The 18769-nt window shown below is 43.7% G+C and overlaps 1 protein-coding gene across 2 annotated transcripts in view; it reads left to right on the forward strand.

Moving 5' to 3' along the window:
- Positions 1-18769, forward strand: part of GABRA1 (gamma-aminobutyric acid type A receptor subunit alpha1) — a 140000-nt gene that overhangs the window by 94099 nt on the left and 27132 nt on the right. For both annotated transcript variants that reach the window (XM_083181408.1, XM_083181409.1), the window contains exon 8: positions 13868-14020. In XM_083181408.1, the coding sequence (XP_083037534.1) occupies positions 13868-14020 (153 nt within the window). The remainder of the gene's footprint in view (positions 1-13867; positions 14021-18769) is intronic.

Genomic DNA, 18769 nt, shown 5'->3' on the forward strand with positions numbered 1-18769 from the left:
TGCTGGTCCTGCTGGGCCGGCAGTAACATATCTGGCAACGGCGGTAGTCCCATTAGTGGAGCAGCAATAGCTTCCGCAGACCTCCCAGTGCCAAACTTACCAAGCATCTCCAAGCCTCCTCAGGTTCTGTGGAGCTATTGTTACCCCACTGAACCAATCAGCTTTTAGATATAATTTATGTACACTAGTGCATTTGATAAAATAGTAAAATCTGATTGATTGTTATGGGCAACTCCTCCCCTGGTCCGCATTATCAAATTTGAAACATCTCTCCCTTAATGTCCCATCACAGAGTTTATGAATCTATTGTTGACATTAACCATCTCCACTACTGACTGTGGTTGCTGATATCGATCAATATGCTTTTAATTGCCTTTTTTATTTTTTATTACCACAGTTTGTAAAATGACAGTAAAAAGCTGATTGGTTGGTACTTTATCTTGCTCCAAGATTTGATAAATCACCTCCCATTTATCAACAAAAGAAAATTAGATTTGTTTGAACAACTTCCCCCATTAAAACCAATCCAGCTATTCCAGATGCTTTTGTTAGCTTTACTATGACCCAGCGGTTGTAAGTTCTGAAATACGTATTTCTTGATGTCAATTGCTATTCCTCTCACAGTGCATATCTCGCCTGCTCGACAGACCATGCAGCATTTTCCGGTGTGAGCAGCATTCACATAAAAGTGACTAAGTCAATGGCAGCCACATTTACACCTGACTGAGATTTGAGATCTTTGGCTTTAACCTGTCATTGGCACATCGGATGAGAATTTCAAAGTGTTTCATCAACAGCAAAAGTGCAGTAGCTTTTTGCTGGCTGGCATAGGTATATATATAAAAAGCAGCTACAGGCATATACATTAAATATATAATATATTGGCTACATCAAACTTTCCGAAACTCAGCCCAAACAAATGACAAATAATACATTGGCCATGTCAAACTCCCGAAACTCAGCCCAAACAAATGACAAAGAAACCTTTAAATGCTGCCAGCAATTCCATTCTTTAGAGCTAAATGCTAATTTGTATGATGTTTTCAGTATGAGTAGGGGCTTAATGAGGGCCTTGCCCCACTGCAGTGTAATGCTTAATTTAAGCAGGGGCGGGGCCGTGGTGATAAGGTTCATGACTTCACTACACCCCTGCTTATACCACTAGGACCTCCCACCTTGAACCGCCAGCAGGAGAGATTTCTAAAGTAGACAAATAATGAGAAAGTTGTGTAATGCACAAGAGCGTTAGTTAAAATGAACACATGGCTCAAATTAGAATTAGCTGGTTCTCTTGTACACTTGGGTTTACATGCATTGTACTAGCATTAGACACTAGTAAGACAGATTATTTGAAACAAGGGAGTATAAAACCTGAGGCCTGGTTGTTAAAGTGTTGCATATATATTATATTATGGAGAAATTACATCATGATGTAGAGTCTGTAGATGTTCTCAGGTAGAGTAAGGTGTCACACTTTTACATCCCCCCCCCCCCCCCATTACCCACTGCAGTGGCGTAAGTTTGTCCATGTTGCCCGGAGGCAAGATAAAAGTTGGTGCCCCCCATAGATAGATAGCTAAAGAGAGGAAGAATGATTAATATGGGGGGGGGGGGTTGAGAGAAAGAGACAGAGGGGTGTATCAGTGAAAGTGAGGAAATTAGTGGGGAGAGCGACAGAGTGTCAGGGATAGAGAGAAGGGGGTGAGAGGATTTAAGGGTGAGAGAGGGGTCAGGTACAAAGAGAGAGGGGGGTAACGTGTGCGAGAGAGAGTGGGGTCAAAGAGAGAGACAGGGGGGTTACACAGAGAGTGAGGGGGGTCAGGCAAAGAGAGATGGGTGACAGAGGGGACAGGCAGAGAGGGATTGGGTGACATTGGGCTCAGGCAGAGAGAGAGGGGGCCAGGCAAAAATAGATGGGTGACAGGGGGGTCAGGCAGAGAGAGAAGGGTTCATGCAAAGAGAGATGGGTGGGAGGAGGGTCAGGCAGAGAGACAGAGGGGGGGATCAAGCAAAGAGATGGGTGACAGTGGGGTCAGGCAGAGAGAGAGAGAGAGGGGGTCAGGCAAAGACAGATTGGTAACAGTGAGGTCTGGTAGAGAGGGACTGGGTGGGAGGAGAGAGAGAGAGAGACAGACACGGGGGGGGGGCAGGTAAAGGTACCTTCCATGTCCTTGGGCCAACTGCGCTGCTGCTCCCCAAGATTCTGCTGACGGTGGTGAATGCTTCTGGGTTCGGCCCCAGGGCCTCACTCAGCCCTGCTCAGATCTGTTGTGCTGCAGCGTGGCGCTTTTCCGCCGGTGAGCTGCAGGGGAGAGAGCGGAGGGGGTCCGGCGTCACGCATATGGATGGCAGTGTCGGGGTAAGGTGCTGTCGGGATGCTTCTCCCCGGGGCCCTCATTCGCTGCTGGTGATGGAAGGCGGGGCTGACACCCGGCCGCTGAGCACACGCCGCACGGACCTGTGCTGCTCAGTGCTGCCAGAAGCTTCAAGTATTCTGCGCTTAGGGACGGATGTATATTTCTTTGAGGAGCGGGGAGCGACGGTGGACGCCGCTGCATACAAAGGGGTACTGTCGGGCAACACTAAAATCGGAACATCGGGGGCAATGGAGCCAGTGCCCCCTTTAAGGCTGGCGCCCGGCGGCAGATGACTCCATTGCCTCCGGGAGTTCCGCCACTGACCCACTGCCTAACTGTCACAATAGCGGTCACTTTACTTCAGTGATCACACATGTGGCGGCCATTCAGTAGTAACTTGCTGTGGTCCTGTAATCATTTTTATTGTCTGACGGGGCCCCAGAGCAAAATAGTTTGAGCACTGGCCTGAATTAGACCCATGTAGTATGACAAGAATGGCAGCTGGGCTGTTAGATGCTACCTGCAATCTAGCGCTACGCAGATACTTTATTTGCGGGTTTGGTAAAAGTTAAGCATAGAACAGATTGAAGAATATTAGACTAATTTTCACCATTACAGGTTATTAATTTATAAAGTAGAAATAAAACATTACCGCGTCCCTTGAAATTTTTGTGTCCTACTTATTTGTTCCAGTTTGTCACTTTCACTCAGTTTATATATCATGTTGGTATTGTACATCATCTGCTTATTTCCCACCTGCTGTGATTAGAGAGAATAGGAGAATAAGTTCTGTTATCTAGAACGCATGATGCTTATCTTTGATGCAGGTAGAGGTGTGCATTTTAAACAACACCTCTCAATACAGAATCTTATGAATAACTGACATTATTATATTGCATTGTTATGACCGATCTGGTTTGAATCAAATAAGGAAACAGTTGGGATATTCTAATCTGGGTCACTACGAAATTAGTGTTGCTCATTTCATTGTAGACACTAATATGTCATTCTTGCTACTGAAAGATAAATTGTTTTAGGTTTTGGGGAAAGGGGGAAGAGGGGATACAAGTGCACAGGCGTTTTAGAATAGATATAATAATTTCAAAGTAGAAAGATAATATTTCTCTTATTAGGTAATTCATGTGGAGGTGCACCCTTGAGAGTAAGGCCCTTATTCAGATCTGATCGCAGTACAAATTTGTTCTCAAAATGGCCAAAACCATGTGCACTGCAGGTGGGGCAGATGTAACATGAGCAGAGAGAGTTAAATTTGGGTAGGGTGTGTTGAAACTGAAATCTAAATTGCAGCCAGTACTTACCCTGCACAGAAACAAAATAACTCTCACAAATCTAACTCTCTCTCTGCACCTGTTACATCTGCCCCACCTGCAGTGCAGCACGATTTTGCCCATTTTGAGAACAAATTTGTCAAATTAAAGTGAAAAACTCATGTCAACTTTATGACTGTCAACCTTCCCAACGTCATCCTAAGTACTCGGTATACAATTAAAAATATGACTAAGCTCATACTGTATGCCGATAAAAAAAATGACCACATTTATTTTGTGCCCCGTCACCTCCTGCACACACCCAACACACCCGGTGTTCATCGTGATCATTTAGCGTACATAAGACAATGACAAGTGAAGGTCATTTTAATACGGAACATCATCATATTCACTGACGAGTCCATTACAATTGTGCACGTTCTAACGAAGACATATCTTCATGCACATAGAGCCTGATTCAGACGTGCATGCTAGGCTGAGTATATTGGGAGCCTAGCCAGGGCTGCTGAGAGGGGGGAGAGTGGGTACTAATTACCCGGGCCGAGGCTTGCTGGAGGGGCCCTGGTCCAACCCCCTCCGTCCCTCCCGAGCAGCAGCAGCACACATGTATCGCATGTGGTGTGCTGACAGCAGGCTCAGCATGGGCGTCTCACTGACAGCGTGAGAGTTCCTGCTGAGCCTGCTGTCAGCACAGCACATGCTATAGGTGTGTGCTACTGCTGAAGGGGTGGGTGGATAATAACACTCCCCCCTCCACTTTAGAGGGTTTTTTCACGCTCCCTGTAATAATTGTGGGGGCGTGGCCTAATAGAGGGATGTGGCCATGCCTACTGCTGTTAGGCCATGCCTCCCAATTTTACCGGGCCCAGCATAGCTCTCGGCTGCCCTGAGCCTAGCAAGCAGGTTAACGCTGCCCTGGCAAACGCATGCTCCCCCTCCGCCACCCGGATCCCCTCCATCGTTGCGAGTGGATTTGCATTACCAAAACACACATTGTATAATACTTAGCATGATAATAAAGGTGAAAGCTCTAATGCCAATTTAATACGTACGTTCAGAGATGTATCAATTCCAGCAAATCATATATGTATAAACGATGATCGGTGACTTACAATTTCATCCCTTCAGTGCCAATTAGGAAAATGTTTAAATCTGGATTTCTGTGACCTACTAACGAACCTTGACCAACAACCACGGGCTTTTCTATGTGGACTGAACCTTTTTGGTTCATAAGGCTTTCATTCCGCCACATTACAAAAATATGAATAGATAACTATTGATAATGATAATAATAATAATATCCCAGATATGTATTACATAGCATAAAATATATATCTACAGACAAAGGGATCTATACAGTTAGATACGAGTTGCGACTTGATATTCACAGAAATGCGCGCATCTAAAAATTCTCTAAACAAGTCAATGTCTATTTGCAGCAGGGGGAGTTTGCAAATGTCTTACAATATGTGATGTGGGAGGTGAGTAAAAAGGTCCATTAGTAGAGGTTCATATAGAAGTAGAGGCGTAACTCTGGGAGGCAATGGAGTCATCTGCCACTGGGCTCCTGCTCCAAAAGGGGCACCTCTCCTCCCCTGTAAGTTTGAATCAGTTAATTGAAAGCCATCAATATGATATCGTTTCTGTGGCTGACTCCCTCTCCTAGCAGGACCTTAGACATCACACTCTATTTATTTTAAACATAATATCCATAACGCACGTACGTACGTACGTACGTACGTATATACATATACACACATACACACGTGCACAAATGCAAACATACAGTATAATTACAAGGTAGGTGTGTTGGGGGGGAGGCACTATTTATCTTGCCTCTGGGAAATTGGGACGAACTTAGGCTACTGTATAGATGCATGTTTGTGGGCAAAAGGAAAATACTAGAAGCATTTAAAATCTGTCAAACATCTGGTTTCTGCTTTTTTTTTTTTTTTTAAATTACAGAAAGTAAAAAGTTCAGTATTTTATTTAGTTAGAAGGGAAATAAATGAAAAAATGAAAAATAAATGAGAAAAAAAACTGTTTTTGGGGGTAATTTGTAGCCATTTGAACGTAAAATTGAATTCAATTATGTTTGGCTGAAATTCATTGGTACTCTTTACCTAGCACGGCGCCCACGATTTTGAACGTGAGCATCGCAGGTAAAAAAATCGCGAGCATCGCGGGCATTGAATGCACTAAAAATCGGGTGCGACGCGACCGACGCGATGCCCGCGATTTCCCATAGGGAACAATGTTAAATTTCTCAATTGACCCGATTTTACTGTTCAATGCCTCAATTGACACGATTTTTCCATAGGAAACAATGTTAAATGGCCCACAGAGGCCAAATAGCCACCCTGAAGTGTGAAATGTCCCCCACAATTGTTAACGCCACCCCACGATCAACGTCAACCCGAAGCGTGGTGAGCGCAGCGAGCCCGCGAGGGGCGGCGGTACGCGTCCTACGACCTTTTCACACCCCCACTATCCATGTCGGCGTGGAGTTGAGAATAGAATAGTGTGGCGAGCACAGCGAGCCACCGAGCCCGAAGCGTGGCGAGCGCAGCGAGCCCCGCGAGGGGACGCGGATACCTTCACAGGTAAACGCGTCCCTTCGCGGGCTTCACAGGTATCCGCGTCCCCTCGCGGGGCTCGCTGCGCTTGCCACGCTTCGGGCTCGGTGGCTCGCTACGCTCGCCACACTATTCTATTCTCAACTCCACGCCGACGTGGATAGTGGGGGTATGAAAAGGTCGTAGGACGCGTACCGCCGCCCCTCGCGGGCTCGCTGCGCTCGCCACGCTTCGGGTTCACGTTGATCGTGGGGTGGCGTTAACATTTGTGGGGGCCATTTCACACTTCAGGGTGGCTATTCGGCCTCTGTGGGCCATTTAACATTGTTTCCTATGGAAAAATCGTGTCAATTGAGGCATTGAACAGTAAAATCGGGTCAATTGAGAAATTTAACATTGTTCCCTATGGGAAATCGCGGGCATCGCGTCGGTCGCGTCGCACCCGATTTTTTAGTGCATTCGATGACCGCGATGGGTGCCGTGCTAGGTAAAGAGTACCAATTCATTAAATTCGGGTTGCATAAAAAAAGTTGATTTTGGGGTAGTTGAGGCCATTTATTTTCTAACCCCAAAAATGACAAATAATTATTTGCCCAATTGAGCCAAGTCAAAAATTTCAAATACCTAATAAGCAGAGTGGCTTTTACCCTTTTTGTGCCAAGTGAATTTGTCAAAATAAGTGTGAAAATTGGCAAGCAAACATCATTTACTATATTTAATAAACTCTATTCATCATAATGACCTTTAATGTTTACCTTGTACACTGCAGGAAAAAAAAAATTACACAACGTTTTTTATTTGAATTTATATAACAAATGTAAGTGATGCTGGCATTTTTACGAATATTTTGCACATCTCTCACATATCTCCGGGGGGGGGGATTAGACTTTGGAATTGTGCCATGAACCACGTTCTCAAGGAAACCTTTATTGCACATGCATGAATCACTGGAAAATGGCAGTAACAACGATTTTCCCAGTGATTTTTGCTGCTTTGCTGCCGGGACCTGACCAATGAAGAGTTGACAATTATTAAACGGGTGCTGAGTGTGCGGTGGTCACACCTTGCACCATTATAGATATGCCAGTACAAATAAGTCATTGGTGGTGTTGGGGAGGATTGTGTCTAAGGAGCTCTGAAGAAGAAAGTTTGGACATTTTTACCTTAAAATAAAGATTTTCTGTCCTATCTGTCACCCTTCGGGAATAGCGAACACACAAAACTGTGAGTTTACTCTTTAATGCAAAACACATCACTTAGTACCACCTCCTGCCCAAAGAGCCGCAAGTCACAGCATTTAAAGAAAAGGGGGTGGGGCTTAATGACAACACACCCCACTTCCTGGAAATGCTGCAGAAAGTAGGTAGAACTTTAAGGTAGTGAAGTAAGCTATGCACCTGTAAACTGCCTTTTTTAATGCCCTTTTCCAACTGAATCTGCAGTTATCCCATATTAGATGATCCTATCATTTGTAAACCTCTCTCATGTTTTCTTGAGTAAATGTTATTTTTATTTCAGTTTAAGAGTCTAGATAATGGGGGAGATTTATAAAACCTTTAAGACAGATAAAGCGGTAAAAGATAAACCACCGACCAATCAGCTCCCAACTCCCATTTTACAAGCTGTGTTTGAAAAATGACCAGAGCTGGTTGGTTGGTGTTTTATCTCTTTAATAATTCTCCCCAACAGAAGATGATTTGATTAGAATTCTGCGGTCGGTTTGTGACAGAGAACGATAAGTGAGTGTCTCCCAATTTCTCAGTTTAGTTAGGATGTGGAATAAATGTGGACCCATCGATAATATTTCTTCGGCAACATTAGGAGTTATGTCACATTCCCTCAGAACATAAATGCCACTATCCTTCTAGCCTGGAAGTGGAATAATGTATTTGAAATGCTCCGTGCATATTGCAGCAGCAATGTCTAGACATAATTTTTTTAGACTATTTCAGATTCTCTTAAGAGAGAAATGTGTGCCGTTTTATCTGTCATCTGTGTTTAAAAACACATTTTCCGATTCCGATTTTTCTAGAAGAAAGAGTTCTTTCATACCTGCACTAGATGCCAAATGCTGATGATTTATATCTGATTCAAGTGCTGTATCTCTGTTCTTCGCTATTGTCTCTGTGCGCAAGGGGTTCTTATTTTCTGCAAGGGCCAAGACATTTTTTTTCAAAGTGCGCTAGAATATATTTTAATAAATAGCTAAATGTAACTTATTTAACCAAACACTATTCTTGTATATGCTGAATTAGTATTTCAGCTTTGCATTTCCATTTATTTGTGGCATACTGAAATTAAACACAAAAGCCATTTCTAAAGGAAAATGCATAAAGATTATATATTGGTATTTAAATGACTTTATGGAAACAGTTCTAAATCTAGATTGCCAATAGCCAACTTCATAAAGTTTCACTGTATATTAAAAAGTTCCGTGAATGATACTAACAATATAGATGAAGGAAATGCCGGTTTACCTTAGCCTGCCCCCTCTCCGCAGCTGTTCTGCTCTTTTACAGCTATATCAGCGGTGTATTGGGGCAATTCCTTGATCCCTAGAAAATCGCAACTGGGGATCGATTATGTTAAACATGTGTAGAAATATTGATTCTCCCATCCTGGTGGGGGTCACAAAATTGAGACTTTTTTACATGCAAAATTTCCCCGATCCCATTCATCGCTGGCCACTGATCGGTGCATCCAGGCGGTGCTCAAGTTTTTGGGATTCAAAGATCATGCTCATATATATATGTGCACCTTTACTCCCAATTGCTGGCCCAACGTTCTTCCTATTCTCTCCTGGTCATTTGTCCCATTAATACTGTCCCATCTGTCCCATTGGATGTCACTGCGCATGACAGTGAAAGGACTTACTGCCGTCACTTATTATACAGATTGGATCAGCCAATAAATAGTGTACTTTTGTAACCTGTGGAACTCGTTTATGGCTAAATAATGCCATTCCGGTGATGGAACTATTTTGTTGGTATATCACGGTAGCCACTGTACCACTTGCTGCAATGATAGTTTGACACTACCTGCGCCCACTATCATCAACTTTTCCACCCATAAAGCAGCTTTAGGCAAAGTATAAATCTTTTACACTACATGATGAAGAGATTGAACCATGCCTTGCGCCAAATTTACTAATACAACAGAAATAAGGGTACTTGTGTACTAGCATGGCGCCCCGATAATTAGTCGCCCGATTTTTTTATCGAATCGCATCGCATGCCATAAACCCGATGGCATGCGATGCGACGCGATGCGACGCGATTTTAACTCATATTCGATATTAAATTGTATAAGCACCCTAATGGGTGCTTACAATGCTTAAATGCACCCCCACGCCACCCCCCAAGTATAAACGTGAACCCAAAGCGTGGCGAGCACAGCGAGCCTGCGAGGGACGGCGGTATGCGTCCTACGACCTTTTCATACCCCCACTATCCACGTCGGCGTTGAGTTGAGAATAGAAAGTGTGGCGAGCGCTCGCCACACTTTCTATTCTCAACTCCACGCTGACGTGGAAAATGGGGGTATAAATAGGTCGTAGGACGCGTACCGCCGCCCCTCGCGGGCTTGCTGCACTCGCCACGCTTCGGGTTCACGTTTATACTTGGGGTGCATTTAACCATTGTAACCATTGTAACCACCCATTAGGCTGCTTATACAATTTATAATCGCATTGCATCGCATTGTATGGCATTGTATGCCATTTACAATGGCATACAATTTTAAAATTGTATGCCATTGTACAACATTGGTCGATATTGCGTCGCATCGCATACCATCGCATGCAATATGGTCTGCGATGTGATGGGCGCCGTGCTAGTACACAAGTACCGAAATAAGAATTAGTGCAAAATAAGCAACATCCCTCAACCACCCATGCCATAACCTGAACTGCCCAATTACGCCAAAGCTGCCCAGCCGTGCTTTCATTTATCCAAAGCTGTGCCATATTTTCATAGACCACCTACTATTTGGTAACCCAAAATTAAAGCAATCCCACCAGGGGCTTCTTTAGAGAGGAGGAAGCCTGTGTGCAGTCTTCGGGGCCACCTCTTCCTCTAGCCAGAGAACTCTTGACACTGGTCACTAGAGGACCCTAACACTGTCCCAGAGTCTAGTGCACATGCACAAGTCTCTGGGAAAATGGTACTGACCACCCGAGGCCCCCCCCCTTTAATCCGGCCCTGCCATTTACAGCTGCTAAACCTGGCTCCATTCATTAAGAGTAAATCAATGTTTAAAAAAAAAAAAGTTTAACTGCACTTAATCAAGGGCAAACTAATATAGACTTTAACCTGACTTTTATACATGTGCTCCTCATGGCCAAGAAACTCCAAGGTCAATGTATGGTCAACCCTTTGAGTGCCACCGTTGCTGTGAGCGATCTGCAAAATATCCACTAAAAATGCCAAGGCCGTAGTTGAGGAATATTGAATCCCTTTAGTTATTACCAGAAAATGATCTAAAGTCAATTAATTGAAGTTTAGTTAAATATTGCGCCCCCAATAAAACAGTCGCTGTGAGCGACAATGACATTTTTAGTGGATATTTTGCACATATCTCACAGCAAACTTGGCACTCAAAGGGTAAACACTATACCGTAGCATCTTTGCAATTCAAATAGTTAGATACACATATTGCAATATACTGCATGTGACTAGTCTAAATATAATTGTCATCGGGCAATTTGGCACATCGGATCTAAAATGTGAATAACTCATTATGTACTAAAATGTATTTACGTAACAGCCCCATACTCCAGAGATGGCAGATATATAACAGCGGCATAAGTCTTGCACAAAAACTTTTTTTTAGCCGTTTGGTGCACATGGTTAAGTGCTGCAGACCAATTATTGGTCCTTAAAAAGTACAATGGAAAAAAATGCACGGTGATTCTATATGATCCAATCACACAGCATGATTGATTCGGAGGTGAGTTGGTTGTTTGAAGAAGAAGATAACGTTTTTGTCTTTTGTACATTGCGAAGGATGGAAATCGATTAAAGATAGCTCGGAGAGATTTAACCTGTTCTTCAGAGATTGGTAAAAACACAACCATACATAAACAACCTATATAAGACCATTGTGAATTAATGAAACCCGGATTCCTCTTAATGAGAAGTCAGCAACTCCACAATCTATATAGAAAAAAAGACAATAAGATAGTGTTGAGGTTAATAAAACATACACCTAGAAATCTTGCCTACTTTGTGGCTGCTTTCTTCGGGAGATGGCAACCAGCTCCATGAAGTAGGGGGGGGAGGCGGGACCGCCGGCGGGATCTAATAGGAAAGATTATAAGTGTAGTACTGAATTGGGGACGTGGTCAATCATGGCCATGCCCCGCCATGCATTGCCAGTATTAAAATTACATTGCACATAATGGGGAGGGGGAGGAGGGGATACCATGACACGATCCACGTCATTTGATCCTCGTGGACCCCCCATGGAGGCGGAGTTGTGGGAGACTCTCGGCAATGCAGGGCACTCACCTACCTTTCCATGGGGAGCCACACGACCATTCCTGGAGGTAGGTAAGTATGGTGTAGCTTATATAATTTTACCCACACATTTCCACAGTAACTGCAAGCATCAGAAAATAGAGGACCCTAACACTGTCCCAGAGTCTAGTGCACATGCACAAGTCTCTGGGAAAATGGTACTGACCACCTAAGGCCCCCCCCCCCCTTTAAGGTTTAAGGATACAAAAATATCTTGGTCTCCATTGCAGGAGTCAGCAATCTCAGAATTCTAAGTGACTGTGTGAATAACGAGGTGGAAGTTTCTGAAACTATTGCTGTCTTCTGTCTTCGATACAATGGGGATACTGGGTTTAGCTAGTTCAATAAAGACATTTAATGGGCTTCACATGCAAAGTATCAGCCAAGGTCATATGCTCACTTGCTATAGAGTGTCTTCCGCACAATGCATATCGCCGAGCTGATTATTAAATTCAATAGTGTGTTAGCGTAGTCAGAGAGCACAGCTGAGACTGAATAACTGTCAGAGCTGGCGTAGAGGAAATATGTAGATCTTTGGGGAAATACTGGTGAAATGGATGCGATCTCTCTAGCTGGTATTCTCTTTTCTGCACATAACTGCATAATATACAGTATGTGCACTGGTATTTATTATTCGAAGTAGAAATGTGGCCAGGGCTCACATACAGGAAAAAGGGGGAGGTGAATCACAACTTCAAAGAGGACAGTTTACCATAACAACAAATCAGTTTCTAGCTATCATTTTCCTGAAAGTTCTAGACAAAGGATAGAGATAATCTTATTGGTTGCTATAGGCAACTTCTCTTGTCCTTTTATAGAATGTTTGATACAGCAGATCTCCCACAATGGGGTTGATCCTATTATATGCGAAGGGTGCAAGGTGCCCTTCCCATGGCATATAAACACTGGCAACGGCACCAGATTTTGCACCCTTCTCGGGTTATAGGCAGCCGCTGTTGCGGTGATTCGTACCCAAAAATTAATTGCAGCTATAAGGTTTGACCCCTATAAGTACTACAAGATGCCCTCTTCATGTTGCCTACTAGCATCTTTACCGACCATGGGTGGTGTAAAAAATGTTTACAAATAGGAGTATACCAGTAATAAATAACAGATTATATACTGCCTTTGTACAGACATTAAGGGGGGCATGCAATCTCCCACCGCTATTCCCGACGGGGGAAATATCGGCGGGGCCCTATTCAATGCTGTCTTTACTGAGAGCATTTAAGAAGGATCATGGCAGAATGAGCCCGACTTTAGAAGCTGTCGGGCCCGTTAATGGGTGTGGATTGTCGCAATCCCGACCGCAGATCGACAATCCAAGGCCTGTTTATGCGGACATGCCCACTTTTTGCCAATCGGCAGGTGGGACATTGAATCCCACCTGCACAGTATACCACCAAAGAGGCAGCCATGGTGTCCTGATCATATTGGGTTCCCAATGACAAATGGACCCACCAGGGGCCTACACCAGCCCTGGAACCCCCACATAACATGATATAACTGGCCATGCTACACCTCTTGATATTTGAAGCTAACAGAAGTCTGGAAACTGGTCATGGTATATTAGGTCAACAATTTTTAGGTGGAATGTTCAGGTTGACCCCAAACGGCAGACATGCACAAAGTTGACACCTGAAAAAGGTCAACACAAGAAAAGTTTGCCATGTTTTTTTTTTAAATCTTTTGAACTGGGGATGGGATCAAGTAATGAGAACGAAAGAAACATGTATTGGTTAGAGTGGAAGATTGAGTGAGATATAGTTAAGGTGAAGATATAATGAAGTTATTGAATTGTCTATATATGTTCCTTCAAGAAGATGCTAAACACAATTTGGAGACTAATGAGATCTCAGGAACTGATAACAGATAATTGAATGTAAAGTTCGAAGAATAAGCAGCAGACCTGAGAGGTAGAGTTTGTTGTTGTCTTGGTAGGGTCAATGGATATCTAAAGCAGGATAAGATGGACCTATAGCAATGAACTCTGACATCCAGGTCTAGCCTGTGTCCCAAAGACCTGGAGCAATGGATAGAGTAGCAAGATATAAAATACTACAGTGTGTTGATTCAACTATACCTTAATCACAAAAATAAAATGCAAATTCTTTTTTTTTTCCTTTAAGGTGAATACGTTGTCATGACAACCCACTTCCATTTAAAAAGAAAAATCGGTTACTTCGTCATCCAAACCTACCTACCATGCATCATGACAGTCATACTGTCCCAAGTGTCTTTCTGGCTTAACAGAGAGTCTGTCCCCGCAAGAACTGTATTTGGTAAGTGTCAGGTTATACTTGAGTGAGTGTATTCCATTCCGGTGTTTCTGTGATGTAGTCTATACACAATGCAGTAAGGTGAACATTCAAGCATCTATTAGATTCTCAATGAAACAACTCACATTTGTTTATACTGTAGTCCAAACAGCCATCTCCAGGTGGCTTATATAGATAAGTGACTGTATGACAAGTGTGTGACACAAGCCACACTAATACCAAACACCTAGTACACTATTTGGAGGATAAATTAGCAATTGAAAAAGTTGAAGACAGGCCTAATTCAGCTTGGTTGGCAAATAAAAAACGTCACACAACTGGGCAAAACCATGTTACACTGCAGGTAGGGCTGATGTAACGTGTGCAGTGAGATCTAGTCTTAGAGATTTCTGTGCAGGGTAAATACTTTCTGCTTCATTTTTACACTGCAATTTAGATTTAAGTTTGAACACACCTCACCCAAATCTAAGTGTCTACATATATATGTGTATATCTGGGCAGACATTGTGAAGATATTTGTCAAATTATCTGCCAGATCTCGTTGGCTGAAATGAAAATCTGGAAATTGGACAAAAACAGTATTTTCTTACAATTCCAGTACCACCCATTCCCAAATTTTCATTCCAACCATCCAGATCTGGTAGATGATCTGCCAGATAATTGCCGAGCTTATCTTGCATGTGACTTTCTATCTCATGGTTGTTGGCTTTTAGGCTGTGCTTTCTGGGAGAAGGCAGCCTGCACAGTGGAAGCCAGTGGGTGTGAAATGATATGGTGTGGGGCAGGAGCAGGCCTCATTGAAGGAGACTGTGTGAGTGGGGCATGGCCATTGCTATTACATCAACGTGGCCATGCTCCACATTGCTCAATGCTGGTATTACAGGCATTGGGCTAGATTCTCTGTGCTTGAAAAAGTGATAAATTGGAGAGTGATAAGCAGCCAGCCAATCAGTTCCTACCTGCGATGTCACAGACAGTGTTTGAAAAATGCCAGGCAGGAGCTGATTGGCTGGTTGTTTATCACTCTCCATTTTATCACCTTTGAAGCTTAGAGAATCTGGCCCATTGACAGCAGGGATAGGGGCCAATATGACTTGCTTCACCATGACTCGCAGCATGGTTACCTTAGACCCCCTTGCCAAGGTTAGGGGGGTTTGTGGAAGACTGCAGGCATTGCGCAGGACTTGCCCACCTTTCTGGGGGGCCTGGAGACAGACTTGATTTTTCGGAGCCTCCCAGCCATTCCGGGAGGGAAGGCAAGTATGATTTATCTATCTATCTATCTATCTATCTATCTATCTATCTATCTATATCTGTCTGTCTGTCTGTCTATATATCTATCTATCTTACTGTCTATTTGTGTATTTATCTATATTTCTATATTGTCTGCATTTATCTCTTTAATATCTCCATCTCATCTCCATATAACTCAAGCTGTGTATACATGCATCGATATTTGGCTATTTTCGATTTGATTTTGCTTATAGAAGCAATTATCAAATCCACATCGAATGTTTTTTTCGATCCCGTTTTCTCAAAATCGAACAGAAAAATCTACTGTGCAGCAAAGGAAATATCGAATTTGATTCAGTTAATCGAATGTGTACAATGTACCATGAATGTAAATTGAATTCGATAAAGAATTCGATATCTAATGCAAAAGTACAGATTGAATGGCAAGATCTAGAAAATCAAATCTAACATCAAATCTAAAGCAAAACGAAGTATGTCTACATAGCTTAATACTGTATAAAGTCACAAATGATTGTACTTTAAAAGGAAACGTGTTATAAAGATTAATATTTACCATAGCCAAAAAATACCCCTACCTGGTTATTCATTAACCCTAATGTCATTAGTACATCTCTATAAAGATATAAAACAAGATGATTACAAAACCACTATTCATCTATTATTTTATAACCCAGATATTTGTGCATTTGATATCTCCTTGGGAAATAAAATAACAGGTTTCCTAAATATTGTAATAAATGCCAAAATCCAGTGCTGGTATTCATACCATTTTCTTAACAAGCAACATGATGAAAATACTGCAGTACTGTAGCTGTAATACTGTATATTAATATCTACGGTTGTCAAGGTAACCAAGAGACGTGTGATGTGCAGGACATGTTCAGACGCATCCTTAAAAAGTAGTCTTGGGCGCTGATTCTGCATTTCAGTACACAATTCATATTCATTGCAACCTTAGCTAATTAGCTCAAACAAAACATAATTCCAGTCCCAAGAGACAGAACAAATGATGTCATTGCAAGTCTACAATAAAACATTTGCGTGGAGTTCATTTTTTTTTTAAATGGATGAAGCAAGATAACATTATCCATTCGGTGATAGCATTGATGGCGCTGGATTTACTGCAGTGAACTCTTTGGAAGTGTTATTTTCAGTGATACAGAAATTGAAACATTATTTGGTACTTGTTTCCTAGCACGGCGCCCACTACGGCATTTGCGTAGTGGGCTATTCAGGGTAGTGAAATCGCATCGCATGTCATTATTGTATGGCATGCAATGTGATTTTCCTATGTAATGTATTCACTGCTCTCTGTCAGTAAATACATTACAAAAATCGGGTCAGATAAAAAATCGCATTGCATCGCATGCCATTATTGTCAATTTTACATCTAATAATGGCATTTAATGTACTATACAATGAAATTACATATAATGTCATTTATTTAGGCCCACAATCCACGTCATCCCGAAGCGTGGCGAGTGCAGCGTAATACATGTAACATAATACGCGTCCCCTCGCGGGGCTCGCTGCGCTCGCCACGCTTCAGGCTTGGTGGCTAGTTACGCTCGCCACACTATTTAAGATCAACTTCACGCCGACGTGTATAGTGTGGGTATGAAAAAGTCGGGCAGACGCGTTCCGCCGCCCCTCACGGGGATCGCTGCGCTCGCCACACTTCGTTGCGAAAAATGGCAAAAATCGCAGATTTTGCCGCGAAATCGCACTTTCAGAAAGTGAGATTTTTACTCGTGCTGGAACTCGCATCCAGATGTTTTCCCATTGAAAAGTATACAATTAGCATATTTAATGAGATGCGAATTTGGGAAATGTGTCTAAAAATCACCAAAAAATCAGATCAGTTTCTGATATGCGAATTGGCCAGAACCCTGCACAGATCATTGAGATCTGTGCATGGTCCTGTGGTAAAAAATGTGTTAAAGTGTTTTTTGGAAAAAAAATGGCATGGGGTCATGAGCATAACCAGCCCTGGGCTCATTGAGCCGGACCTGGTTCCAAAAATACGGGGGACAAAAAGCATAGGGGTCCCCCGTATTTCTGAAACCAGCCCGGGACTCTTGGACCGGTCCTGGTTCCAAAAATACGGGGGACAAAAAATCTGGGGGTCCCCCGTATTTTGAAACCAGCACCGGGCTCCAACAGACTGCGGTGTCATGCCACAGCCGGGGGACACTTTTTACATAAGGTCCTATGGCTGAAACATGAGCACCGTGGCTGGTCAGCCTTGGACGGGGTTCCTTGAGGAGTGGGTACCCCCCCAATAAAGGGGCCCCCACCCCAGTCTTCACCCATTCAGGGCTGAAGCCCAGGGCTGTCACCGGCATCCGTGGCCAGTGGACGCCGGCCTGATAGGGTTAAATCTGACATACCTAACATTGCTTTATACAGGAGAACTACAAGTGCCAGCAGACCTCCCCCGCAGGCTGGGACTTGGAGAACCACAAGTCCCAGCATGCGGGGCATTAATGGGCCCGCTGGGACTTGTAGTCCACCTGTAAAAATAATGTTAAAAGAAAACACACACAGAGAAGTATAACTTTATTACATACACATACACACACCACTTTTACACCAACATACTTACCGATTACCGATCCAGGATCCAGCGCTGGTCTCCCTTCTGCATAGCCGGCTACCCTGCACTGACAGCGGGGTTAGCCGTCTATTTTCGGCGCAGCTAAGAGCCTCTGCAGCGCTACAGAGGCTGATAGCGTAATTGACCGATGCGTCTCCATGGAGACGCATAGCTCAGCCCTGATTGGCTGAGCTATGCGTCTCCATGGAGACGCATAAGCCCAAGACACTCTCAGCCTGTGTAGCGCTGGGACAGCACGACAGAGGCTGTTATCTGCACCAGAGAAAGCCGGTTCAGCCCGCTATCAGTGCCGGCTATGCAGGAGGGTGGACAGCGCTGGACCCTGGATTGGTGAGTATGTTGGTGTAAAAGTGAGGTGTGTGTATGTGTATGTAATAAAGTTATACTTCTCTGTGTGTGTGTTTTCTTTTGACATTCTTTTTACAGGTGGACTACAAGTCCCAGCGGGCCCATTAATGCCCCGCATGCTGGGACTTGTGGTTCTCCAAGTCCCAGCCTGCAGGGGAGGTCTGCTGGCACTTGTAGTTCTCCTGTATAAAGCAATGTTAGGTATGTCAGATTTAACCCTATCAGGCCGGCGTCCACTGGCCACGGATGCCGGTGACAGCCCCGGGCTTCATCCCTGAAGGGTGAAGCCTGGAGTGGGGACCCCTTTATTGGGGGGTCCCCACTCCTCCAGGTACCCCATCCAAGGCTGACCAGCCATGGTGCTCATGTTCAGCCGGGGACTTTATGTAAAAAGTGTCCCCCGGCTGTGGCATGACACCGTGGGCTGTTGGAGCCCGGTGCTGGTTTTAAAATACGGGGGACCCCAGATTTTTTATCCCCCGTATTTTTGGAACCAGGACCGGTCCATGAGTCGAGGGGCTGGTTTGTATCCA

The sequence above is a fragment of the Crinia signifera genome, chromosome 4 (genome assembly GCF_055691185.1).
Source record: "Crinia signifera chromosome 4, ASM5569118v1, whole genome shotgun sequence".
Lineage (NCBI taxonomy): Eukaryota > Metazoa > Chordata > Amphibia > Anura > Myobatrachidae > Crinia > Crinia signifera.